Here is a 26244-nt window from a genome sequence, read left to right on the forward strand (position 1 = left end):
CTGTGACAGAACTCCAGCGCCTTTGATCGTCCACCTTTCTAAGTCCTCTCCCTGCCTGTACAGCTTCTTCGTGTCAGTCTCTCATTGTCCATCGTATCTACTACAACTTTTGTCAGGATCTGTCAGTATATAATTATTACGTTTCTTTCTGCAGCCTTTCCTGGGAATTCCTGGAACAAATTTCTAAACCTTTACTAAACATTCCACCCTTATATCCCACAACTCTCAAAGTTAACATGTTCAGACATGAACTGACTGTATAGTCCCTGTCCCCTCCAAGCCTGTATCTTCTTCCCTGCCCTTTAGCAGTTTTTGGCATTACCTTCTCTCTGTCTGTCCTGAATTTATGTCAGCTCAGATTCTCACTATTCATGTGGGTTGTTACACTACCTGTTGTTTTTCTAGTTCTACCGGTCTTTCCCTGTTCCTTTAAGTGGTATGTCAGATGCTTGGTTGATGCCCCTAAAACCAAGCTCTGATTATTCCATTCTTATGAAAAGGCTATAAAAATAACTCAGTAAAATGCTAGGCACAAGGAACTGAGTTTGAATCCAAGGACCTGAGTTCAAAATCCAGAACCCATGTTAAGGAAAACAACAACAACAACAACAGACAGGCATGGCGGTGTGCACCTTAGTCCCAGTGCTGGGGAGGAAAATCATGTGGGTTCCTGTTGCTCCCTGACCATTCAGCCTAGCCTGCTTGGCCGGTTCCAGGCCAATTATAGACCCTGTCTGTAACAGCAATGCGCCAGCACCTGAGAAATGATGCTTGAGATGTTCACTTCTGACTATAAGCAGGGCACGGTAGTGAAGATCTTTAATCCCAGCCTGCTACATAGCAAGCCCTGTCTCCAGAAGATGAAGACAGAGGAGAAGGAGGAGGAGGAAAGGTCATTAACTTCTGACTCTGTGTGCGTGTGTGTGCATACACACACACACACACACACACACACACACACACACACACACTGACCCATATGTGTGAGGTGTCGGGATGTGAACCACCTGTATTTCCAGGCTGCTTCTTCCCTGCCCTCCCGTTCAGCCAGGTGTTTTCAGCTGTCTCCCACTTCCTTTCTGCTCCTTCAGCTGCTTCCTCTAGTGAAACTGCACTTGGTTTGTTTTATCTGGACCTGTCCCAGGAACTCTGTTTTCTGCTCCATCTTTCTCAAAGCTCCCACTTTACACTTTCCATCCTGTGAACCACTTAGCTCTCTGTTTGGTCTTCTGTGTTTTGAGTCTTTGGAGCACACTGCTTTCGGGTGATAGGTGCTCAGTAGTTGTTCACTGAATGAGTCAACTTTTCCTACCAGATTGCTAACCAGTTTGACTCATTTTTATTCCTCTAGTACCACACCCCACCTAACTCACAACAGGTTTTATATATTCTTTAAATTGGTCGTTAGAGAAGGAATGGATACACTCGGCATTGCCTGGGATTTTTGTCCACTTTGTTGCTTACTAGCTTACTGAACTCTTCCCGTGTAGTTACTATCTTGTGAGGACAGAAACGAACTGGGTCTAAGAGTCTGAACACCGTGGCTCTTAATTCCTCTTCTGTTAAAGCGGCCCCAGCAGGTCATTTAACACAGTGAGCCCTTTCCACCTTGCTACAAAATAAAACTGTGGTTTGTGCTTTGAAGATTAATAAGGCCTATAAAACAGTTCAAGTCTGGTGCCTGCTTATAAATCATTTTAAGCTTTATCCGAAGCTTGCCAAATTTTTAGATAAATTATTTACTTAGAAGTTTTCTAAGGCTGTTTTCAGATTGCTGTTCATCTATAGTTCTGTGGTTCAGCAGAAATGCAGGGAGAACAGCAAAAGATCCTGACCTATTTTTGCCTATCATGTAATATTCTGAGATAGTTTTATTTATATCAGAATATACAGTGTGATAATTTATTTGTGATATTATCATAAATATAATTATTTCCAGAATTCTAAGTTTCATAGTTCTATTTTATTAGATAATTGTAACCTTTTTCTTTCTTTTTTTTTTTGTTTGGTTTTTGAGACAGGGTTTCTCTGCATAGCCCTGGAACTCTTTGTAGACCAGGCTGACCTTGAACTTCAGAGATCCACCTGTCTCCGCCTCCCAAGTGCTGGGATTAAACACGTGCACCACCACACCCACCTAATTGTAATCTTTAAGTAGTATCTCAATAAGATGACCAAATGAGGGAAATAGAAAATGAAGAAGAAATGTCTCAAATTATCTTAGTTATTCAGGCAGATAATTTCAAAGATGAGCATCTGCGACCTTTGAGAATATCCCATGTTTGATGCTTGCCAGAACGAGCCATCACACAGCTGCGCTCATGCTGTGACTTAACAGTCTACAGCACAAAGTTAACAAGAGAAGGCGCTCATGGGGCAAAGCCCTGAGGAAACTTCCAAGAGTCTTCTGGTTCACACACAGAGGTGCTTGATTTTCTCAGCAAAAGTTGTGACAACACTACAAACTATATTCATCCGGGAAGCTTATTAGAGACACAGTGGCCAGGGTTAGCACAAGTCAGAGCTTCTGGGGCTCAGAAGGTAGGGAAGTGCTCAGCGGAATTCGTGGTGTTTGTACAAACAGCTCGGGCACAGAAGTTGCTCTACCAACCTTCTCTCTGTGGAGAAAGTCTGGGCGTGTGTGACACCGTCCTTGGGGAGATGCAGCCAAAGTCTCCTCGTCATAAACAGGGGCCTATGTCACAGCGAGGACACCACAGCAGTCCAGTTCGGTGAGCTAATGAGGTTATTGGGGTTACTTACAGGGGTGTGGATGAAGGTTAACTAGGAGAAATGACTCCGTGAGAAAGAGCATGACCAAAAGCCCACCGCAGTATGGGTGACGAGTCACCAAAGCTACAAGCCTGTGACTCACTGCGCAACTACAGGCAGCTGGGCAGGCTGCGGTTGGAAGAGGCTCAGACCACCCAAGCTGGCTGGAGGAGGAAAATCAGCCAAGCTGTCTGAAAAAAGCAGAGACCAGGGGAGCTGTTTGGAGAGGCTCAGACCAGCTAAACTGTCTGGAAAAAAGTGCTCCAGGCGTGTGAGCTGTCTGCAAATTGTGCAGTGAGCTCCAGGTCTCCAGGTTCTGTGAGCTGTCCCCTATGCTGGGTGGGCTTTGCTGGTGCAGCTGTCTTTGAGTTATTTCTGCTTCTGTAAGTAAACCCTCACCCATATTTCTGGAGGTAATCACAATAAAACACATGGTTCACTACGCTGGACTTCAGTAGTCTCCTTACTTTGATCTGTCGCTGATTCCCTATCTGAGATGAACAAACGCCTATTCACATCCCCCAGGATCAGTGTTAAACAGCATGGAGGAAGACGCTAACACACAGGACTAAAAGAGCCAAGAAATGTCTGGATAGAAGACTACTTGCTTGAAGTTCTTAGTAATAGACTGGTTCTCTCCTCATTGCTGCTGAGAATATATAAAATGAGTAGGTAACCATAGAAGCACCCTCTCATGGGTCAACGTTCACATATGGCCTGTCAATAACTATAGAAAGGGGCAGAGTGCTTCTTCTAATGGAGCAGCTCATGAGAGATGCTGGTACCTGCTCTGGCCATGTTTTATCTGAACCTATCACTTTGACCCAGAGATGGAGTATTCTATGTGTCTAACTTTAGGTCATACAGTCATCCCTGGAGATAAGAATGGAGTGCGTCAGCTCCTCTCCTCGGCCATTACCTTCCTCCGCACACACCTCAGCATCCCTAGATTTAATAGTGTGTTCAAAGATGGAGGTGGAAATGCCCTTTCCAGACAGGGGAAAGGAAGTGCAAAGAGGTGGGACGTGCCTGCAGCAAAATGTCTGATGCTGAAACACATAATAATCTCATTCTTAGGTACCATCTCACGCCAAAGACACTCCATCACCTCGCGCAGATTTATGCAGCCTTGGTTTCCTCTGGTCTTAAATCTGAAGAACTGGATGTAAAGGTATTGTTTCCTACGTATTCATAGTATTGTCCATAAACTAAAAGAGACTTGAACTCAAGTGCCCAGTGAGAAGAAACATTAAACAGACACAATTCCTTAGGAGCCAATAAAAAGCAAGGTCCAATTATTAAATATATTTATCACTACACTTCTGTTATAAAGCTTTTGTGTGTGTCACACGAACATACACACACATATAAATTCACACAAAATAAACACGTGGCAAGAGCTTTAAGCCTGGTGTGGTGCACACGACTGTTATCTTGGCACTCGAGGCTGAGAAAGATCGTGAGTTCAAAGCCAGTTAGGGAGCTATAGAGTGAGACTACCTCAAAAACCAAACAATAAGGAGTGTTTCTAGTTAATTTAAAGTCAAGCATAGTTAGAACTTAGTTTTGTTTTTTGTTTTTTAAAAGGTTTTTTTTAGAACTTTTAAAAACCATGTCAGGATATGCAGAAAAATAAATGTCCCTTGATCAAAACATATTCTTTATGAAAAGAGGTACTGAGATTTTCTCTGCTACAGAGTGGAGATCTTACGACATTTTGATAGGGTAATGTGTATTGGTGATCTATAATCTCGTTACTTGGCCCCCTTTTTAGGGTCCCACTCTAAAACTAAACCATTTGTCTGAGTTCAACGTTTGTTATTTTTCTGTTATTATTTCATGCTCTTTAAGAACTCAGACATTCCCACATCCTTGCTGTAGTTTCTGAGTAGTTCTTAAAATCCTTCTGACGTGTAAGGTCTGCACCTATATTCTAGCAACCAGTTGACAATCTCCACACGAATATCCTGCAGATTCCTCAGACTCTGCGTGTCCATATGAAACTTCCCGTCCTCCACCAAACTTGATTTGGGACATTTCTGTTCATTGGCATGGTCCTCTCTGTACAGCCGCAGTATCTCTGGACTCAGTCTCCTTCCATGCCCACCTCTGCTTCTCTGAGCTCAGGCATCCATCACTTCTTCTGAAGATTTTTAAAATGCCTTCCTAACTAACCAGCTTTTCCCTGCCTGTTCCCTCCTCCATCATTTGCTGACACCCATTCATTGCTAGGATGCAGCTGTGAAAATCAGCTCACAGAAGTGTGCTTCTGGAGGTGAGGGGGCTTGTCTAATCACATCTGTACTCTGGGCACCCAGCATGATGCCAAATAGATGGTCATTGATAAATACTGTCACGTTTTCTTGCTTAGAGACCTTCCATGTCTTCCCTGCTTTATTCAGAATAGAGTCAAATTCAGGTGGATTCAGAGTTTAGTCCCTAGGTAATCATGTTCTCCATAAAGCCCCACAGTCATACTCCACCAATGAAAGATACTCTCCAGCCTTTACCCCCAGGATGCTGCTGTCCATCTCTTGGAGCCAGGTTTCAAACACTGCTTCTGTAAGGGACCCTGCCAGGCATGCCCTCCCAGAGTAAATATGGCCCTCCCCATTACACCTTTTACCTCTGTCGTGGTGTAAGGTGTTCATTGGTGGTGATTTGGTTTGGTTTTGGAGACAGAGTGTCACTGTGCAGTGTTGCCCTGGCTGGCCTTGAACTCACAGAGATCCAAGTACTGGGATTAAAGGTGCGCACCACTCCTGGCACAGGTTTATTTATGTACTCTCCACTCTGAAAGGTAAGAACTAAATCCTTTGTAAACCTGGGGCAGCTAGCACAGTACTTCATATCTAGCAAATATATTTAACAAACACCTGCTAAATAGAGTTAAGTCAAATCACAACCTGTTAAGAATATGAAGAAATGATCCTTTTGAAAATTTAAATCTCATGATACATACTACCCACAAAAGTAAAATTCTTAGAAAAGTTACCTTAAATAAGTGAATGACAGGTGCAAATGTGTCTTGTTTATTCAAATGAGGATTCCCTGCTTGGTTAGCCTTTTCTGAGCATGTGGTAAAGAATTATATGTCAAATATGCTATCAGTAAAGTGGCACTGTACAGATACAGGGACACTGTCGGTCCAGAGCCGGTGTGCCCTGAGGACGTCATCTGAGGATAAAACAGGACTACTGTACAGGCGAGCCACTCTGAACAAAAGTCTGCCTCTGATAAAAACACCCCAGCTGCTTTTCAAGTCCATCCTAAAAAGTCGTCCAGGTATTTTGTTGTTCTTACGATGTTGGCATGTCGTTAATACGCATAGGTTTGCCACTGATCTGACTTGATGTCGTTATTATACTAGGTCTGAGGAAGGGATGTAGCTTAGCGGGTAGAGTCTGCAGAACATTCACAAAACCATATGTTCAGTCTCCAGTACCACATGCAAGCCTGCAACACCACTGCACTTGAGAGGTTGAGGCAGGAGGATCAGAAGCTCAATGTTGCCTTTGGCTACATAAGGAATTCAAGAATAACTTGGACTACATGAGACCCTGACTCAAAACTAGAAATAGCCAGGGGCTCCTGAACCAATATGTATTATGTATGTATTAGAATGTATTGCTACTTTATTTAGTTATCATGACTTTTGTCTCTTAGAGAACATCAGTATATTATTAGCTCTCTTTTGTTTCCAGCCATCTTAGCCATAGAAGGAGTACCTGGAAGTCTAAGGACAGTCTCTTAAGTTAAGAGAAGGCACTGGCAGTGCTATCTAACTTTTAGATAGATTTCATTTGTTAATCTTTTTTTTCTTGTGGTACTGGTGATCCAATTTAAAGCTGTGTGTGTAGTAGGCAAACAAGCGTTTAGCACTTAGTTATATTCTTAACCTTCTAAGTTTAAAAGATTTCTATGAGTTTTTTATGAACTCTCCTTGTTCATATACACATATACACATATGTTCATATACACATATACAAATTAAAAAATAAAGCTTTTTGAATTCTCTCTGATGAGGTGTGAGAGCTGTGCTAATCTATGGGTAGAGAGACGTGATTACAGAGGGCAGTTTGATATTACATCCATTTAGCAAAATACCAGTAGTAGGTTCCCTGGAGCCTATGATTTCCCCAGCCATGAACCCTTGTCCAGATTTACAGTATCAGGTATGCTCCTGTAAGCAGGGCTTATATCTTTTTTTTAACACAATATCAAATTAATTTATAAGTATCCTTCATGTTTAAGTTTGTTTTTGAAAACTATTGCACTGTATTTCTTATTCTTATTTTCAGCTGACAACTACTAGAAAAAACAAAATATTAAATCTTACCAGTGATTTTCAAATTTCACTCTTCTATAAGTGAAATATAACACTAAATAAACTTTAAAACTTTATAAGTAAATCCAAATTAAAGTGGAGAAAAATTGATTTCAAAATTTAGAAAATAGGGCACAATATTAAAAGAGAGAAGGAGCTAGGTGTGGTGGTGCATGCCTTTACTCTTAAAATTCAGGAGGCAGAGACAGGGAGAGCTCCATAGGTTTAAAGTCAACCTGGTCTACATGGCAAGTTTCAGGATAGCCAGGGCTGTATAAAGAGACCTGTCTCAGAAGAAAAAAAAAAAGGAAGGGAGAGAGAGAGAGAGACAGAGACAGAGAGAATTGATTTGGTTATCCTCACAAATGAAAGCTCTTGGGTTTCAAATACACACACTAATAAATTATATACAAGATGATGATTAAAAATTCATTACTTAGATTTTTTCCTTTATCTCAAACTGTTTCTGAATGCCACATCTTACTTCCTAATATTCTCCTACAATCTAACATATGAAATATTTTTTAGCTTATAATTGCCCCGGGAGTAGAAGAGACTGCCTTAACAATTCGACAAATCGCAGACCACAATTTAATGACGTCGAAGAGAGATCCTCACGAGTGGTTGGATAAATCCTGGGTTGAAGTTTCACCATCTAAGGTTACTCTTTCCAAATGTATTAGACATGTGTGTCTAAGGTTATTCTTCCTAAGTTAGACATTTGTGAGGGGAACAGACACAATACCTGAGTTCCCTTCCTGATAGCATATTTTTTCATGCTTCCCAAATTGTTATAAATTCAATGACAAAATTTTCATCTATAGACTAAAGTAGGTCCCTCTCACAAGCCCACTGCCCAAGTAAACACCACACTGTCTTCCAGGAAGAAATGCACCTGCTTGATTTTCCATGCATTAACCCGCTGGTGGCTCAGCTCATGCTGCACCGAGCGCCTTCGCTGCACTGGCTGTTGAGAGCATCGCCTGCTGAGCTTCAGGAACTCCTGCCCCAGGTTCCAGTCAAAGTCCTGAAGGTGGGTTATGGAGAGCGCAGGCCGTAATCTGTAATTTCCCTTCCCATCTCAGTTAGCGTTTGTACCACAGGCATTTCCAGAGATGGTGTCCAGCTTTGTTTGGGGCATCACATAGGAAAGAAATCATTTACTTGAACTACTTACATATGCAATTGCCATTAGCTGTACATCTTAAAGCTATCAAAGATAATCCAGTACAGGTTAACACATTTTTGTCATTTTAAAAATCATTGTATTCATAAATATTCAATTAATATGTAGTTGCATTATCCCTTCCAAAATTCCTGATGTCTTTTACCACAGCAGAGAAGAGAGTTTTAGCTTTATTGATATTTTTAAATTCTTATCAAGAAATTTGTATATAATTTGTATAACTAAAATAAAATCCACTGTATTTGTTGCAAACCTAAAACATCTCTAAAAACAGTTTATTAAAATTCCATTGCAAGCTACTAGAAAATAGATGCAAATTACAATGATCTCTTTTAATGGTGTTTAACTATTTTTTTAAAGATTTATTTATTATGTATACATTTATGTATTTATTATATATACAGTATTTATGTATTTATTATGTATAAGTATTCTCAGTATTCTGTCTGCATGCAGGCCAGAAGAGGGCACCAGATCTCATTACAGATGGTTGTGAGCCACCATGTGGTTGCTGGGAATTGAACTTAGGACTTTTGGAAGAGCAGGCAGTGCTCTTAATCACTGAGCCATCTCTCCAGCCCTGTTTAATTATTTTTTATGTTAATATGTGTCAGTGTAGTATCCTATGAATTTAGCTAGGCATCATTTTATTTTCCAAACTGTTATATTAACTATTATTTTTAATTTTCAGCACTTTTGTAGCATCACTTCCTTGTTTAAGATTAATTCTTCCTCCATGACAAAGTCACCTCGAATTTCATCACTTCAGGAAGATATGAATCAAACTCGTCCCTTTATTTCTCAGAGTTCGGCTCCTGTCATTCAAGAATATGATGAATATTATTCCTACGAAGACCCAGAAGAAATGGTGCAGGAAGGCACAAGTGCTCCTTTTATGGAGCTAAGAGAAAGCGTCTGCATGCCACCATCTGCAGCATCTCACAGGCAGGCCGGCTCCTGGGACGACTTCCTGAGTGGCCCTAACACGGTGCGGAATAACCCTTTTCTACGTCATAAGGAACCACAGAAAGCATCTTGGCGCTCCTCTCCAAGCCAGGGTGATTCAGAATCAGGTGTCTTTTCTTTGGGCCTAACACACATAAATTGTGAACCCGAAATGTTACCAATTGATACTCAGAGGAGAGTTACTCATAATTTTGTGAATTATCCTAGAGCAAAAGGAAGCAGAAGTATGCAAGTGTCCACCCCTATCTTTTTACCAGAGGGCTCTCAATCCCACCTTTGTTGGGACTTTAAGAAAAATACTGATCAAAAACAGGTGTATTCATTCAGGTCAAGCTGTGGAGCGGAACAGACCACCTACAACAAATGGTACCCTCAAGAAGATGACTTAACCAGTTATCAGCCAGAGTGCCTGTCAGCTGAACTGGACGATTTCACATACAGACATTCAGATGCTGGGACTGACCAGACTTTCTGGACAAAACAGCCATCTGTTCCCCGCGGGGATTCATTATATGCTTCTGATTCTAACGTAAACCAAAGAGGATTCAATGGCCTTAATTTCTACCAAAGAGCTGGGAACTACCTAGGACAGAGAAGGCTCCCTGTGTCTTCATCTAGCTGGGAAGATTATGAAACACCAACAGGTAACACTAATAGTTGGTACAACTTCTGGTTTGTAAATAGCTTTTACAATAAAGCCAGGGTCTGAGAGATGGCTCTGTGGCTACCAATACTTACAGCTGTTGCAGAGGACCCACATTCGGGTCCCAGCACCCTCTTTGCGTAGTTGATACCTCTTGAAACCCCAATTTCCAGGGATCTGACACCTCTGGCCTCCTGGACACCTGCATGCACAAACACATACCCACATGCAGACACACGCGCACACACACACATGCACACACACACACACACACACACACACACACACACAGAACTAAAAATAACATTTAAAACGATAGTGCTAGAATCAAATTTCAATCGATGTTTTGTTTTAGTTGCCACACTTAAAGTTCTCCATTAACTTTGGATTTAAGAGAAAATCAAGGGTGGTGGTCTAACAAATATTTCAAATTCTCATAGTATCAAATGAACCATACCTTCAACTTAAGTTTAAAACAGCACTCACTCGGGAAGAGCTCTGAGTTTGAGGTCAGCCTGATCTACATAGTGAGTTCCGGGACAACCAGGGCTACATAGAGAGACCCTGTTGCAAAACAAATAGGCAAACAAAATAAGGTGAAAAAAGGAAATTTAAAATAAAAATAGCAAATCTAAGTAAAGCATATGATCAGGATTAAACAGGAATCAGACTGTCAGGTACAAATGTTGACTTGGCTACTATTAGGGGACTGGTGACAGCCCAGTCACTCAGGTGCTCACTGTGCAAGTATGAGGACCTATGTTCAGCACCCAGAACCCACACACAAAACCTGGCATTGTGGCCATGGCTCCCAAGAACCAGCACTTGGGAGGCAGAGACAGGTGGACCCATGGGCTTGCTCCTAGCCAGCCTATTTGGCAAGCTGTAAGCCAGGAAGAGATTCTGTCTCCATAATATAAGGATAGATGGTACCTGAGGAAGAGGAAGACCTGAGTTTGCCCTCTAGCCTTCACATGCACACATGTGTAACACACACACACACACACACGCACACACGCATGCACACACGCACGCACATGATGCTAGATCCCTTTTCTATGAATTATTTAACTTTACTAGGTAGGAACCCCATCAGCTTCACTCTGATAGATGTTTTCGTCTTGTCTGAACATTTTATTGTTCACTTTTAGAAAGGATACTTTTATTTTCTCAGTCATTGTGCCTTTATTTCTGTATAATTTTTATGACATTGACCTGAACTTGTAGAATAAAATGTTCAGATATCATAAGGCATGTGAATGTGGCTTTGCCATTCAGGTAGCCAGGAGTGAGAAGAAAAACTTAAACTTCAAATTTTCTCTTTTCATAGGCTCCTTCAAAAGATCAGAGCAGGCCCGGGGTTGGGGGGACCCCCCACATTCTATATTTTATTAAAAGGGAGCCTCCTAAACCTCACTCTTGGTCATTTTCCCCTGCTCCCCTGCCCTGCCCTTCGCCTCCTGATGGCTCCCTGTCCTCCCCGACCCAGCAGCCCTCCTTCTGCTCCCATGTCACAGGTATTATTACTTTCTTTAGCCCCACCCCTTAAAGGTCTCTCTCGGCCCTCATGGTTCCTTTCCTAGTCTGATGACCCATAATCCTGAACATAAATATACAAACTACTATCCAAGCACCACATGAGAGAATAATGTGCAAGGCTGTCTTTCAGTTCCTGACTGTTCACTTGACATACTTCTCAGCTCTATCCATTGTTCTACAAATGTTATGATTTCATTTCTCTTTAAAGCTGAATAAAATCCTGTTGTGTATATGCATAGGGACACTGTTAGTATGCTTCCTCTGTTTAGTTCTGATCTTCATATCAAGAGTCATGAATTTAGCTAATGGTGGTTGTGTGTGTGTATGTGTGTATGTGCACACGTGTGCGTGTGCACACACGCGTTTTGTTACAGCAGCTTTATAAATGAACCAGCTCAAACTCCATCCTACTAGAACAAATTATACATGTGACTTCTATAGATTCTTGGACATGAAGCACTTTCCTATACAATTTTCTCATTCTTTCCATGAGAAAATTGAAGAAAGTGTTTCTAAATTCTGACATTTAAGCTTTTAGGCATACATTGATGGAATACTCATATCTATGTAAATTTTAATTTATTTAGTTTTGAATAATTTTATTTTGCATGTGTATGTATACAGCATATGTGCATGTATGTATGAATGTTCACATGTGGGTGCACATATACTGATGTGTGCACATGTGTGTGGAAGCTGCTGTGGAGCTCCCTTAACCATCTCTACCTGTGCAGTGAGGTGGCCTCTTAACTGAACCTAGATCTCATGGAATATACAGCTAGTCCAGCCGGCTTGCTCCAGGAACCTCCAGCCTTCGGAGTGCTGAAATTGCCACGCCCACCCAGCATTATCATGGGTGCTGGAGCTCAGGTCCAGACATCGCACAACAATCACTTAACATGCTAACCATCTCTCCAAGTACCTAAATAATATATTTTAAAACACACACATACAATTTCATCTGGTTAGAGTTTTTGCTAGTTTCTAATTACTTCTATAAAATAATTTCATTCTTACATTCAGCATGAGCCTTTGATGGTGGTATCTTCACTATTACTGGGGCAAATGTTGGCTTATTTAATGTGCTTTCGCACAGAACACCACAGTGTCCAAATTGTTTTATCTTTGGCATAGCAGCTGTGCCTTAATTGACTGCTATTTCAGCCAGAAGCTGTGACTCCACCGTTACTGGCCTGCTTCTCAGGCAGTGGCCAGGTAGAATTTCTGCTCCTGCAGGCCCAATGCTGCTGCTAAGGTGGCTTTAACTGAATCTCTATCGCAAGATTCAAAGGATGGGGTGAAAACCTGCGAGCTCAGGGGCTGAATAGCAGCAGGCTAACCCTCTTCTTGCTGTTATCTCTGAAAGACCTGTGCTTCCCTCCACCAAACCAGAAAAGGCCATGCCTACCACTTCCTGTGCCTGTCTCTCCGGGAGGCCCTCAGAGGCTCTATGATGAGTTTCTGTCACCTAGTTGCTAGCTCAGCCTCCAGAGCCAAGTTTAATTTTATTTAATCAATGCAAGTGAAAACTCGGTTTCACACTGTGATCGAATATCCCCCAACATATAATGTTTAAGATATATCATTTTTCAAGTCAATATTGATACAGTTTTGGGAAATTTATCCAAAGGCTCTAAGATAATTTTCCACTTGTCCTGTAAGTGTATACTTGTGATTTCTTTGATATAATTAACTATATACTATATTACTTTTTAAACTTATCTATAATGGTGCCTAGCTCATGAAGTTCTGATGTGAAACTCCCAGGAATAATTGCTAAACTTTTAATTTTTTACTTTCTTTTTGGAAACTGATCAAGTCAATCATCCTCCATAAGGGTTCACAGCTAGGTATTTACAGCTAGTATGTCGTACATAATAAGTTCATGTAAAGTGAGTCATTCCTGGTCACCTCCTGCCATATATTAACTGAGAATAATTTTTACAGTGTAAATATAGGAGCAGGAATAGATTTGTAACTGACAAGCAGTGTTTTAAACATGGCGTATTGACAATACTGTGGCGCTGGAGAGAAGGCTCAGCAGATGGAAGCACTTGCCACCAAGGCTGCTGGTCTCAGTTCAGCCCTGGGACCTAAATGATGATGGTGTGCTGATGCCAGTAAGTCGTCCTCTGACCTCTATGTGTGCACACACACACACACTTCACATGCAGAACTTAAATTTTTAAATAAGGATATTGGAATGAAAGTTGAACAGCTAATACTGTGAGCATATTGATTGTGATATGAATAGTTTCAGTGGTGTGCAGAGCCCAAGAACAGAGCACTCTGTGAGTTCAGAGTCAATCAGAGTGAGCCTCGAGCTTATTCTAATCTATGAAGATGTGTTAGAAACTCCCCGGAATTAGAAAGCCTGCTGAGTTGCTTCCTGAGCTATTTCCAGTGTTTTATTTCAAAATATCAGAATGAGGAAAGACTTCAGAGATTGTATAGCTTCACAGAGGAGGATAATGGAATCTGGGGATAATTAATGACTCACATGATCTATGTGTGTACTGATTTTAAACACAGAGCCATTAGCGACAGGTGCATTCATGGTTTTTTATATATAAAAAAAAACCATTTTTCATGTTACTTATTGCAATAAAGTGGTTTCCCTTCTCCTCCTTTTGACAGATGTAATGTACTCACAAGTACCACAACCCAAAAAACGGCGTCTAATGTACGAAAAAGTCCCTGGAAGAATGGACGGACAAACTAGGCTGAGGTTTTTATGAAGAACAGAAAGGACAGTGCCACATGCCAGAGTCTACTTTACGATAATCTAGTAACAGAATTGTTTAGGTTTGATTATGCATAAAAAACCCATCATTTTATATGTCCTCAGTGTTTCTATCATATATTCAATTTTCATAATATATATTTTGTCCTGTAACTTGCATCTAAATCTGATTGTCTGATTTATCAATTAGCTTAATAAACATAAGACCCAAAAAGCATTCAGATTTATATGTACATCACAAGCATTTTGTCTTTTCAGATTTGTTTTTTTACTTATATGCACATATGTGGAGGCCAGAGGCCAGAGCTACCCTAACTTCCCAACACAGTCTTTGTTAAGATTTAATTTTCCTTATTATTTAAATTGTGTATATCTGACTATTGTTATGTGCATACTGAGTGCACTGCCTGCAGAATCCAAGAGGGCATCAGAGCCCTGGAGCCTTAGTGGCCAGTGATGTGAGCCGCCTGGTAGTGGTGCTGGGACCACACTCCAGTCCTCTTTCCACTGAGCTGTCTCTTGGACTCCGCGCCCCAGCACAGTCTTAGCTTGAGGCAAGAAGTGAGGCTCACGCCACAGACAAGGGCAAAACCGAAGCCAGAGGAGCTCCTTGTGGTTTCCCTGAGAAAATTAGAGAAAGAGGAGTAAAAGGAAATGTTTGCAACCTAAATAGTGGGAAACGTTCCCGTTCTTAGTGTGCAAAGCATCCTTTCAAGCGGGAAGGAAAGAAACCTAAGAGGATAAGTAAAATATCTGAACAGAAAATTCTCAGAACAAGACTAACTTGTAAACGTGTGGCATACGCAGTTTCATCATCTGCCATACAGATGTGCTGTCTATTACAGAAATCACTGTAGTTGCCTGTTTTAGTGACAGCGCTGAGAATCCGATACCCAGGATCAGCACGTCAGGAGACTACTCTCCTGCATCATCTGTTCAACTTTTTAGAGCCCAGGTTAGGCACCTGCTAGTAAAATGTAAAATGACTATTATTTGACTCAGGAATTATATTACTAAGAATTTATATTAAATAAGTATCAACTATAACATGAAATCTATTGTAAGTACAACTTGTAATAGGTAAGAATTATAGACAGTTTGCTACCAAGAGAGAAGGCAAAGCAAACAATTCAGAGTATAAAATACCTTGAAGAGATTATGAAGGATTAAGTGTGCTCTGACAGAGTGGTCCATGATAGATTGAAAACAGACAATTCCTGTTTGCTCAAAATGATTTTATACAAAAGGAGAAAACTTGAGCAAGCATAAACTCCACATTTTCTGGTGCATGATTTTGTTGAAAAGAAACTATCGTGAGGTTCCAGGAAGTGGCTCCGTGGGTATAGTGACTGGCTGGTATTCACAACGCTCTGGATCCCGTTCCCAGGGGTTTGTAAACTGAGCACGCCAAAGCCAAAAAGAGATTATGATCCTTGACGACAGAGCTAGTTTGATACCAACCCTGGCATACACGAAAGCTTGTCTCAAAGGAGGAGAAAGGCTAAGGAAATCGTAGCGTTGCACCCACTAAACCATGCTTGGTCGGAAGGCACGAAGCCTGGGTTGAGGCTTGACCCACGGTCCCAACGACTCAGTGAGCTCACAGCTGTTCTTTGGTGAGCAGTCCTGCGTCCTTGCCGTTCCCTCCCACTTTCCTACTGTTTCTGTCTATGACCTCTAATTTTTTATTTATTTATTTATTTGCTTTTCTTTCTCTTTCCTATTCTTTTCCGCACACAGAAAGTGTTGGAATCAGCAGTTACGTGGGCTGCCCGGGAGCCTGCAAGGCCAGAAGCAGATGTCAGTCTTTTTTCCTCCTTACCCAGCTTAGGTGTATAAAAACGTGTTTTCACTTTGCTTAGATCTAGATTCCTATATTTTGGTCACTGATTAAATCTTTTAGTGTTAAACTCCTAACACATTTTTTCTGTAGCTTTTTGTTTGTTTTTCAAGACAGAGTTTCTTTGTGTGGCCCTGGCTGTTGGAACTTGCTCTGTAGACCAGACTGGCCTTAAACTCAAAGATCCGCCTGCTTCTGCCTCCCGAGTGCTGGGATTAAAGGCGTGCGCCACCAGTGCCCGGCTCTAGAGCTTATTTTTAATGAGTAAATAATTTAATGCTACGTAACATTAGAAAAACATTTCCACATTATGTTTTGTAATAAATATAATACCAAAATCTAACACTGCAAAAAAGAAAATTATAGAACCGTACTTTTATTGATGCAAACATTCTAATGGAAGAGTACCATAGCAACAATTAAATCAAAATCCATCTGAGTTCAATTCCTAGAGTGCACAGATAGTTCCACAACAGGGTGTGTATTAATATGATTCATCATTAATATAACTGATATTTAAGGAAAAATTAATATGAGTATATCTAATTCCCCCGAAGATATTTAGCAAAGTTCAGCATTTGTTTGTTTTTTAGTTTACATACAAATAAGTTTCAGTATGCCATTTCCATAATTCATTTCCAATTTTAAAAATCTCATTGCTTAATTCATTGCTCCCAAGGCAGTCCCACTAACCCATTAAGGCAGCTGTCATCCTCCATGTCTGAGAGGAAGTGAGAACAAGAACTGAATTTCCTCAGGTTAGCTTTCTGGCCCCGGGTCCCTTCTCTACACTCTTGTAATGACTTACACACTGCAGATTCTCTTATGCTAAACCAGCTCCTTCCGTGGGGCATCTTCTCTTAATATACTGCAGGATCTGATTTGCCTACATTCAGGACATTTGTACCTGTACAGTGTCTGTAGTTTCTCTCAATTATCTCATGGAGTGTTGCTGAAACAAAGAGAATTTTGTTTATAATGGAAATTTGGAATGCTTATTAAATTTCTTATTAATCGAGATGGAGAGTGGAACATATATAATACTACTAGGAAAGAAGAGGTTGAAGAAAGAAATAAATCATATAAAATTTCAGAGAAGACTAAACAGATAATTGAAGCATCAAAAGGACACCCAAATTATGATTAATACAGAATCCAATCCGCTGATACCTGCCTGATGCCGAGAATTAAGGGAGGGCTCAGCTAACGGCCTCCACCCTCTCCACTGCAATCCGACCACTGCTCGTTTTTCCACTTGCTTATTCATGGGTGAGTGCCCGGCAGAGCTAGTCTAGAGAGCAGCTGTGGCTCCTAATTGAGGCTGTTTTCCATGTTATGCTAGCACCTACTTTTGGAGACATTCTACAGGGATCTCAAAGCCACAGTCCACCCTCTGCGTGCAGCGTCCCTCTCAGCAGCGAACAGAAATCCCTGGGATCCCAAACGACGAAAGCAAACACAAGATACTGTTCTCATGGAAAACGATGAATTAGGCCAACATTTTATTTCCAAGTTCTGCAAAGATTATTATAAACATAGACTTTCCTTCTAAAGTGTCCCCAATTAAACCAAAGGCACATCACCCAAATAAAGTACTTGTGACATTAGTTCTTGTAGGTTTGTTATAATATTTTCACATTTCGTTTTTAACCAGTTGCAGTGTTCTGAATGTAGTAGGCCACATTTAAATGTTTTTAAAGGCATAAGCACATTTTTAAGAGCTACAAAAACAATTATAAATTGTAAACTAAAGGAAGTAAGGAAAGACCTAACCAGCCTCACCCAGGATGGGCAACCTAACACTACATCAATTATTTCAGTTGGCTAAGAGCATCTCCCAAGTTTACTGTCAAAGTAAGACCATATTTCATTGAGAAATGAAAATGTTCTCCTTCTTTTAAAAAAAATCAATATATCAATTATTCCCCCAATTTTATACTTTGTCTTCATTTAGTAATAGTAAATTATTATGAACAAATTTTATTAAAGTATAAAAATGTTAGGAAAATTACAAATCTCGGTTTTTGAAAACAAAACGCCTCCCTCCTAAAATGCAAACACCCAGAAGGTAAAACATGCCTATATCCCAGGCGGAGCAACATGGATTCTATGAGGGAAAGATGCAGCTCAGGAAATTTGGAGGTGAGGGTTACAAAAATGGATTTCTGTAGAGTTTGGCTCTAGGACCAGGCAACAGAGACTGGAACTTGGCTGTGGAAACTGTCTTCTTGGGACCTGGGCGGTCATCCTTCCCCATGTGCTTCCCAGAACTTCTCCCTGTCGGAGAGAGTGGTCAATGTTGACGTTAATGAGATTCCCCCATCATTTCACAGGACACCTAATAGTCACAGAGTAGAAAATAATACATAAATACAATAAAACATGCAAACCATATCCTTGGACGAACAGCACGCATGGCGGTGCTTTGCGAAAGGAGCCCCACAGTGTCGGTGCAAGAGAGTTATCTCAGCAGTCCGATGCACCGCTCCCTTTACTACGGAAATTGTGCCTGACAGCAGAATCAGCTCCTGACTCAATATAAACAATTTCCTTTTACAAGTAGGTGAAAAAAGATGATCATTTGCTGTGTAAATACAAAATCTGAAATATGTTGGTCTCAAGACTAATAATTTATGTTCTTGTCATCTTAAAAAAAAAAAAGGAAATGTAGGGAGATGGCAGGCCTCGTGCATGCCAAGCAGCTGGGCTGCACTCCCAACCATTGATTTATTTTGGGATAGTCTTGCTGAGTTAGCCAGGTTGGCCTTAAACTTGCCCGACTTTCATTTCTTCTTCTTTTTCTTTTTTTTTAATGTATTTCCTTCCGGTGCCTGGTTTGTTTTTTTTGTTTTGTTTTGTTTTGTTTTGTTTTTATGTATACAATACTGTGTCTGTGTGTCTGCCTGCAGGCCAGAAGAGGGCATCAGATCTCATTTCAGATGGTTGTGAGCCACCATGTGGTTGCTGGGAATTGAACTCAGGACCTTTGGAAGAGCAGGCAACCGCTGAGCCATCTCTCCAGCCCCCCCACCCCGGCTTTCATTTCTTTAGAAAGTTTTTAGGTTGGTAGGCAGGCAAAAGTCGGAGACTGTAAGCCATACCAGGAAATCTGGAGGTACACGCTTTGGCAAGATCTTTCTCTTGATACGGAAGCAGCCAAGGTGAAGAAGTACAAAGGACATTACCTGAGCATGCGCACATTAGCAGTCTGCCCCGTCTGTCCTGCACGTTCTCATAGAGAACGGACAGGATCTATACTCTAAAACGGTTTTAAATTCAAGTCTTTGAATTGAAGCAGCACTACAGTCTGCAGGAGGTGATGCGGGAACCACTGGGTCTGTTGACAACCGTGAGTGGAACTGCCCTTCCTCGGAGCACCAGAGGCTGTGAGGCCGGTCATTTCAATCCACTCACTGAGAAAGCCGGGATTCTGCCATCATTTGGAAACCGACCTTGCATAAGCCCTCCTTTGACATGCCCCCATCCATGTTGCCAGGATCTAAATAATGCCGTATTTCCCCACAGCTGGCCTCCCGGGTGAGCAGTTCTGAAACTGTTTGACCCACATTTTATTCTGACTCTGCTGGGGGAGCACCAGGGGACAATATCAGGATTAAAATCTGGAGATTTGGGTCGTAGATAGTTTTGGTTTTTTATTCCAACTCTGAGTTGTTTCCTGTTGCACCGTTGGTCTCATTCTTGGTCAGGCTTGTGTCTGTTTCTTACTGTGAATTACTGTTTCTAAAAATGCCTTTGAGAGTTCCTGTTCCTGTTTCAGTTTCTGGACTCAGCCCCCCTCTCTCATTTTTTTTTTCCCTTTCCCCACTAGTATCACCAGTTCTAGCTCCAAATGCTGATTTCTTATGCAGGTGTTCTTTGTAAGCTTTTAACACTTGAGATTGCACTTCCTTCTCTAGAAATGCTTGTAATTTCCATTTTTCCTTAATGGATTTAAACTTCGTTCTTATTTACCACAAATCAATAAAATTTAAAAAAAAAAACATGGAAATATAAGACCTCAATGCCAAACATTCAAACTTACAGCATGCCATTCTAATGAATAAACCTGTTGAAATGCCTTTAGCCCCATACACATACAGACACGCACACACGCATGCACGCACAGCTACGAATATCAAGGGAGGAAACAACAGCCCAAGGCAAGCAAACTCAGCCCCTCTGTTAAATCCTTAGTCCCAGGAGATGCAAGTGAGTTGGAAACACCAGATAGCAAATCACAACTCTGGGATGCTGTAAGGGCAGAGAGGGAATGAAGGTCAAAAAATACTGCAATCAGCTAAGGTAAAGAGCTTGTGTCTACAAGGTGACGGCATGTCACAGATGGTGCCAAAGAAAACAGGGCTTCTCTTAGCTAGACCTCTTCCATGTGCAGGGAAACTGCAGACCAGAATCACCCATCAAAGTCCAGCATTTTAAAAGGCTGGTTGGCTGGTTTGTTTAACTCCTGTCACCCAGATACTTTGGGAAGCTCCCTGGCAACGTTATGGCCCCAGTTTGGCACGGTGCACCCTAACTCACCAGTCTTCAGAGTAAAGCACAGGACCGGGGCTCCCGGAAGGGATTGCTCCCAGCTGGCACGCCGAGCAGCAGGGCATCCTTGCAGGCATTCTGCATGCAGTACTGCTGGAGCTCCGCCGCTGCCTGAGAGACCTGCGACAAAACACAGGGAACACCCTGCTCACACCAGGCCCAGCGGCAGGCACCAGGCAGCCCGAGGCGGGACACAGTCATCATCATCCACGGCTCTGCTGGTTTCAGTCACTCATTCCCAGGAAAGACTGCAGTCTACGATGGACTTCTAGGTACATGTGTTTTGCTTTAACAAAGGAAAAGCTGCAAGTCTGATCCAGTTAGAATTCCAGTTTCAAGTCTGAACTGGTAAGGAATTGGCTCATTCTCAAGTTCACAGCACAGATGTCTACGACTTGACACCTGTGCTGACAATCTGACTTGGCCATGTGAGCAAGGCTGGAGCTCTGTCCAGTCTGTACCAGGCAAGTGAGAGAATTGTTCTACTATGCTTTTCAGAAAATACAGCCTCCTGGTTAAGAAGGGTGGGGCTGAGGGTGGGTCTCAATAATGGGACGCTTACCTAGCACAAGCGAGGCTCTGGAGTCAGTCCCTAGCACAAAGATTAATAATAGTACTACTGATGATAATTATAATAATCATAATAAATAAATAAATAAATAAGACGCGGCTATTACATTTTAGCCATGGTTTGTGTTATGTCCTCCAAGGGCTTATATGTTGAAATGTAATTTCACTATGAAGGGTGGAGGCTTGTTTATGCATTTTATGTTCATGGGTGTTTTGCCCACATGAACAGCTGCACACCAGAGGAGGACATCAGATCCCAGGAGACTACAGTAATAGATGGTTGTGAGTCACCATGTGGGTGCTGGGAAATGAACTCAGGACCTCCGGAAGAACAGCCAGTGTTCTTAACCATTGAGCCATCTCTCCAGCTACAAGAGGATAGAAACTTAAACCATTACGTATTGTGTTCACCTCAAGGCTCATCTTTGGGAGGAGATTGGGATTAGATAAAGTCATCAGGGCGGAACTCCCATGACTAAAAACTGGTTCTGAAGGAGGCCCGAGGGATAGGCATAGGCATGCATGTGCCCAGCCTCCCATCATGAAAAACCCTGTGCTGCCTTGGGAAGTGACCAGCTAAAAGCCACCAGCTGGGTCAACCCCTTTAGACCTTGCACCCTCTAGAACTGTAAGCTGAAATAAAAGTGTTTCATTATGTTACTGTGTATGTGGTGCTTGGCGTCTGGCCACAGGAAGCAAACTAATACAGTTCTGTTACAGCTGTTTGCCATATGCGTACAGTTGCTACCAAGCTTCTGAAGTGCCTTAGGGATTTGCTCTTAGTACTAAAAATTTTAATTGTTAGTATATAAAATACAATATAACCAGACTATAACGTTTAAGCTAATTTTTTTCATCAACAGAAGCTCCGATGTTTTCACAATAATTATAACTGGAACTAATGGCTTTATGTAAGTTATTGATTTTCAAAGAAATGTAGAACAAATCACGTCCTGCTTTCTGTGTCTCAGGGAAGCAGGCCAACTGCATATGTGTAGGTAGGAGACTGTCCCAGGACCCCTGGAGGAAGGGGACTAACCAGACTCCCACATAAAAGGGATGATCAAAGAAAACAAGCTAAGAGAGGGGGCACCTCTCAGGGCCAAAGGACAGACTCTAGATGCCAGAAGACAACCCCCAAGCCCTGTAAGCTGTCCCCTGCCATAGAGGTTGGGTTGTCCCACCTGGGTTATCCGACTCAGCAACTTCTTAGAGGCCGCTCCAGAGGAGGAACCCTCGAGACAGCAGGCTTTCCAGACCCTGGGAAGGGAGGCTAGAAGACTGGTGTCTGCCTTACGGTGTGTTGACGCGTGCGAAGAACACTGAAGACTGAGCCCTACAGTGACGCTATCTAGATTCTGTACTGTGACTCCCTTACAGGGCTGGCCAGGTTCCCCTGAATGCCCGTGTGGGTCATCATCCAGTCCTTTCTCAAGTATCGGTTGGAGTCTCTTTCCCCTCGAGAATGTCCACAAGCCGAGTGGGCATTTGGTTCAGTTTTCCTTCCAGGTCCGAGGCCCAATGATACTGAACACTCTGAAGAACTCTAGTTTTAGCCCCCTATGTTCTCTCCCCAAGCAACCTTCTCTGCCAATAGCAGCCCCACCCAACACCAGTAACTGCTCGGCTTTGGGAGGTGAGGGACCACAACTTCAACCATCCACGATGGCTTTGACTCTCTTGCACTGGCTGCACAATGACCACTAGGTGCCGCTGCTCGTTCTGACCTCACCATCACTAGAAGGCGGACTCTGCTTGCCCTCTCTGCAGTCTGGGTTCAGCCTTTTCCAGCCAGACCCTCAAGTTCCTTGGCTTCTGACCCCACCCCTACTTTCCGAGATATCTCTCACTAAACCCACCTTCTGAATCAACCTCCATTTGCTTTCTGCTCTCAGAATCCTTGGTCGTCAGATGCCAGGGATGGAAACGGAACCACAAGTTACAGGCCTGCTATTCCAGGTTGCGACCGCTCAGGTCAGTGAGCCACTGTGGCCAGCACTTCCACCACCCTTGGCTAGTTCCCGTTCCAGCGGCCTAGAAGGAAACTCAGCTTCCTGTTTCACAAGACTGCCATTGCCGCAAGCAGTAACCCATAATCAGAGGCACTCTACACACAACTTCCCTTCCCTCCTGTCCCGGAAGATGCCACCCCAAACCCTCTACAGTTACCTGTGTCCCTTGGTTTCTTCCCTTGACAAAACAAAACAGTGACAAAATAAATCTTTCCTATCAACCCCTAAACCCCTTCTATTTTTGAAGTAATATATATAAATATATGTATGTATGTATATCCTCTTTATAACTAGATTTTTTTTTTAACCTGCTTGGCCTCTTGTAAAGTCCAGAGTGGGCTACGCCTGTCCCTTTACCTTGTAAACCTGGTTATGTGAAATCATTTTGGCTAGTTTGTTTGTTTACCGCATCCACCCGAATCCCCAATTCCCTGGTGTAGCACTAAGTTGAGTTACCCACTACCGCAGAAACTGACTACCAAGCCGGTTCTCCCATTCCTATCCACCCTACACATCACATCAGCTGCCAATCACACTCCCAGCCAACTGAGGACACACTGCTGTGTTCAGGAGCCTCCATTTCTATTTTATCTTGTGGATTTTTTTTTTAAATTCCTTTTATTTTTTAAAGAAATTAAACTATTTTTTTTTCATTTTACATACCAATCCCAGTTCCCATTCCCTCCCCTCCTCCCATCCCCTCCACCTACTTCCAAACCCCCGTCTTACGGATGTTTTGACTGTCTATCTGTGCATCATGCACGTGCCTGGCGCCTGAGGAGGCCAGAAGAGGGCATCAGGCTCCCTGAAACTGTACTTACGGATGGTTATGAGCTGCTGTGTGCGTGCTGGGAACTGAGCCTGGGTCCTCCAGAACAGCAGCCAGTGCTCAACCACTGAACCATCCCTCTGGCTTTTCTTTCTTTCTTTCTTTCTTTCTTTCTTTCTTTCTTTCTTTCTTTCTTTCTCTCTCTCTCTCTCTCTCTCTCTCCCTCCCTCCCTCCCTCCCTCCCTCCCTCCCTCGTTCTTTCCTTCCTTCCTTCCTTCCTTCCTTCCTTCCTTCCTTCCTTCCTTCCTTCCTTCCTTCCTTTCTTTCTTTCTTTCTTTCTTTCTTTCTTTCTTTCTGGGTCCTCCAGAACAGCAGCCAGTGCTCAACCACTGAACCATCCCTCTGGCTTTTCTTTCTTTCTTTCTTTCTTTCTTTCTTTCTTTCTTTCTTCCTTCCTTCCTTCCTTCCTTCCTTCCTTCCTTCCTTCCTTCCTTTCTTTCTTTCTTTCTTTTTAAATCCTTCCCTCGCCTTCTCTGGGCAATCTCTTTTGAATTCTGCTACACATTCTGCTCTTTGTCTATATCATACTCAAATCTTAATCACTTCTTTGGGCCTTGTGCTGCGGGCTTTTGTTCACGCGGCTAAATCTCTCCTGGATATCTCTGTAAAAATCCACAGATCCAAAATGGAACTCATTTCCGCAAACTCTCCCTCCCGATCCTCCAGCCTGAGCATCCTTCTTCCCTCTCACTCTCTCTCTCATTCGCCCATACAGGGACCTCCCGCCCCATCCCTAAACAGCATCCTCCGGCTGCCACGGATCAGGCAGAGTCCAGGCCGCCAGCGTGTCACCGGCCCGGTGTGGGCACGCCCACGGGGTCCTCGGACTGGCTGCGTGGCGGGGCGCACCCTTGGACCTCCGGCGCTGCCCCGGAGGTCGCGCCCGGAGCCACCCCGCATCCACGCGCGGCTCGCGAGCCCCCGAGGCCCCGGCGCGCGCCCGGCCCTGCAGCCGCCACTTGGGCCGGGCCGCGGCGTTCTGCGGGCCGCTCCCTGGGCGGCGGGGCTGGCACCGGGCTCCGGCTGGACGCTCACCTTGATCCTCTCCACGCCGGCCTCCAGCTTGAGCTGCTCCACCAGGCGCTGCAGGGCGCTCACGCTGGCCCCGGCGGACATGGCGACGAAGGCTGCGCGCGGCGGGCCCGGCTGGGCGGAACCGCGGCCAAGCTGGGTGTCGCCCCGGGGCGGGGAAACCGCCGCGCCCGCCCCGCTGTCCTCGCGCTGGGGTCGCGAGTTGAGTCGTCGCGGTCGCGGCAGCCTCAGAGCAAACCCAAGTGGCGCCTGCGCTGCGAAGGGATGGGCACGGTAGGGTTTCCCTGAAAACGCAAGTTCAAGGAAGTCCTGCTAGTTGGGGCCGAAAATCCCAGCCTGGCATCTTTGAAACAGACCGAATAAAATTACACCAGCCCTCTCACCCCCAACAGTGACGTTGCTTCCAGTCTTGTCCTGAGTTTCTTTTTTTAGTGTGCACATTTGTTTTACAAAACTGGGGTTAACCTGAGGTTTTGGTTTCGTTTTGTCTTTTTACACTTACTTTATGTCTATACCGCCATACACCATGGTATCTGTCAATATACACTAAACTAACCGGGGAGGGGAGGAGGCAATTATCCGTGGTCTTGCTAACCTTAAAAGCCCAGAGACTTTTAAAGCAGTGGGTCTAATTACCTAAAAATACCTTCAAGGCTCAAATCTTCATCTCCTGGCTCTGCTGCGTGTTGGGCTCATGAGCTTCACTGTGGCTATCTAGACTCAGCTGTGCAATGAAGAACATCCATGTTGTCTTTTAACCCTGCCTAGACAACTCAGAACCAAAATCCCTCTTTTCTTCTGGATAACGGGGGAGGTGGGTAGAATTCCCCTAAATGGGTCTCCCTGACTTGTATTGAGCATCACCCTTCCTTTGAACCGGTGGGTCTCTGCCTTTCTAATGCTGCGACCCTTTCATACAGTTCTTCATATGGTAACCCCCAATCATAAAATTATTTTCGTTGCTACTTCATAACTGCAATTTTGCTACAGTTATGAATGTAATGTAAATATTTTTGGAGATAAATGGTTGCCAAGGGGTTGCGGTCCACAGATTGAGAACCCCTGTCTTATATCTTTTGCTATTTAAAAAGGATTTGTTGCTGAAGTATCTAATTTCCTGGTTGTTGAGTTCTCCCTCACTGGACCTAAGAGCCATCTGGGAGGTCACACAAAAATCTCACCCAATAGCCAGTTTCCCTCCATTCAGTGAGATTTTTCCCTCTACTCTCAACGC

General features: G+C 43.1%; 2 protein-coding genes across 2 annotated transcripts in view; one reads left to right on the forward strand and one right to left on the reverse strand.

Moving 5' to 3' along the window:
* Shoc1 (shortage in chiasmata 1) overlaps positions 1–14421 on the forward strand; it is a 78590-nt gene extending 64169 nt beyond the window's left edge. Inside the window, exons 23-27 of the mRNA XM_087897277.1 lie at positions 3850–3943; positions 7628–7759; positions 7983–8132; positions 8977–9895; positions 14071–14421. Coding sequence (XP_087753403.1) covers positions 3850–3943; positions 7628–7759; positions 7983–8132; positions 8977–9895; positions 14071–14171 — 1396 coding nt within the window. The 3' untranslated portion in view covers positions 14172–14421. The remainder of the gene's footprint in view (positions 1–3849; positions 3944–7627; positions 7760–7982; positions 8133–8976; positions 9896–14070) is intronic.
* A 3064-nt stretch (positions 14422–17485) lies between these two features.
* Positions 17486–25166, reverse strand: Gng10 (G protein subunit gamma 10). The gene is made up of 3 exons (XM_085677105.2): positions 25014–25166; positions 20556–20687; positions 17486–18293 (listed from the first exon to the last, which is right to left on the reverse strand). The coding sequence occupies exons 1-2, from the start codon at positions 25092–25094 to the stop codon at positions 20562–20564; spliced, it is 207 nt and encodes a 68-aa protein (XP_085533231.1). The 5' UTR covers positions 25095–25166; the 3' UTR covers positions 17486–18293; positions 20556–20561.
* Positions 25167–26244: the final 1078 nt, after the last annotated feature.

This window comes from Myodes glareolus, chromosome 16, assembly GCF_982192425.1.
Source record: "Myodes glareolus chromosome 16, mMyoGla1.1, whole genome shotgun sequence".
Lineage (NCBI taxonomy): Eukaryota > Metazoa > Chordata > Mammalia > Rodentia > Cricetidae > Myodes > Myodes glareolus.

Bases quoted from the DNA above. Each gene is read 5' to 3' on its own strand.
- Gng10 (XM_085677105.2), bottom strand. From the start codon at position 25,094: ATGTCCGCCGGGGCCAGCGTGAGCGCCCTGCAGCGCCTGGTGGAGCAG. The intron at 20,688-25,013 runs GTGAGCGTCCAG...GTTTTGTCGCAG, and splicing joins CCGGCGTGGAGAGGATCAAG to GTCTCTCAGGCAGCGGCGGA.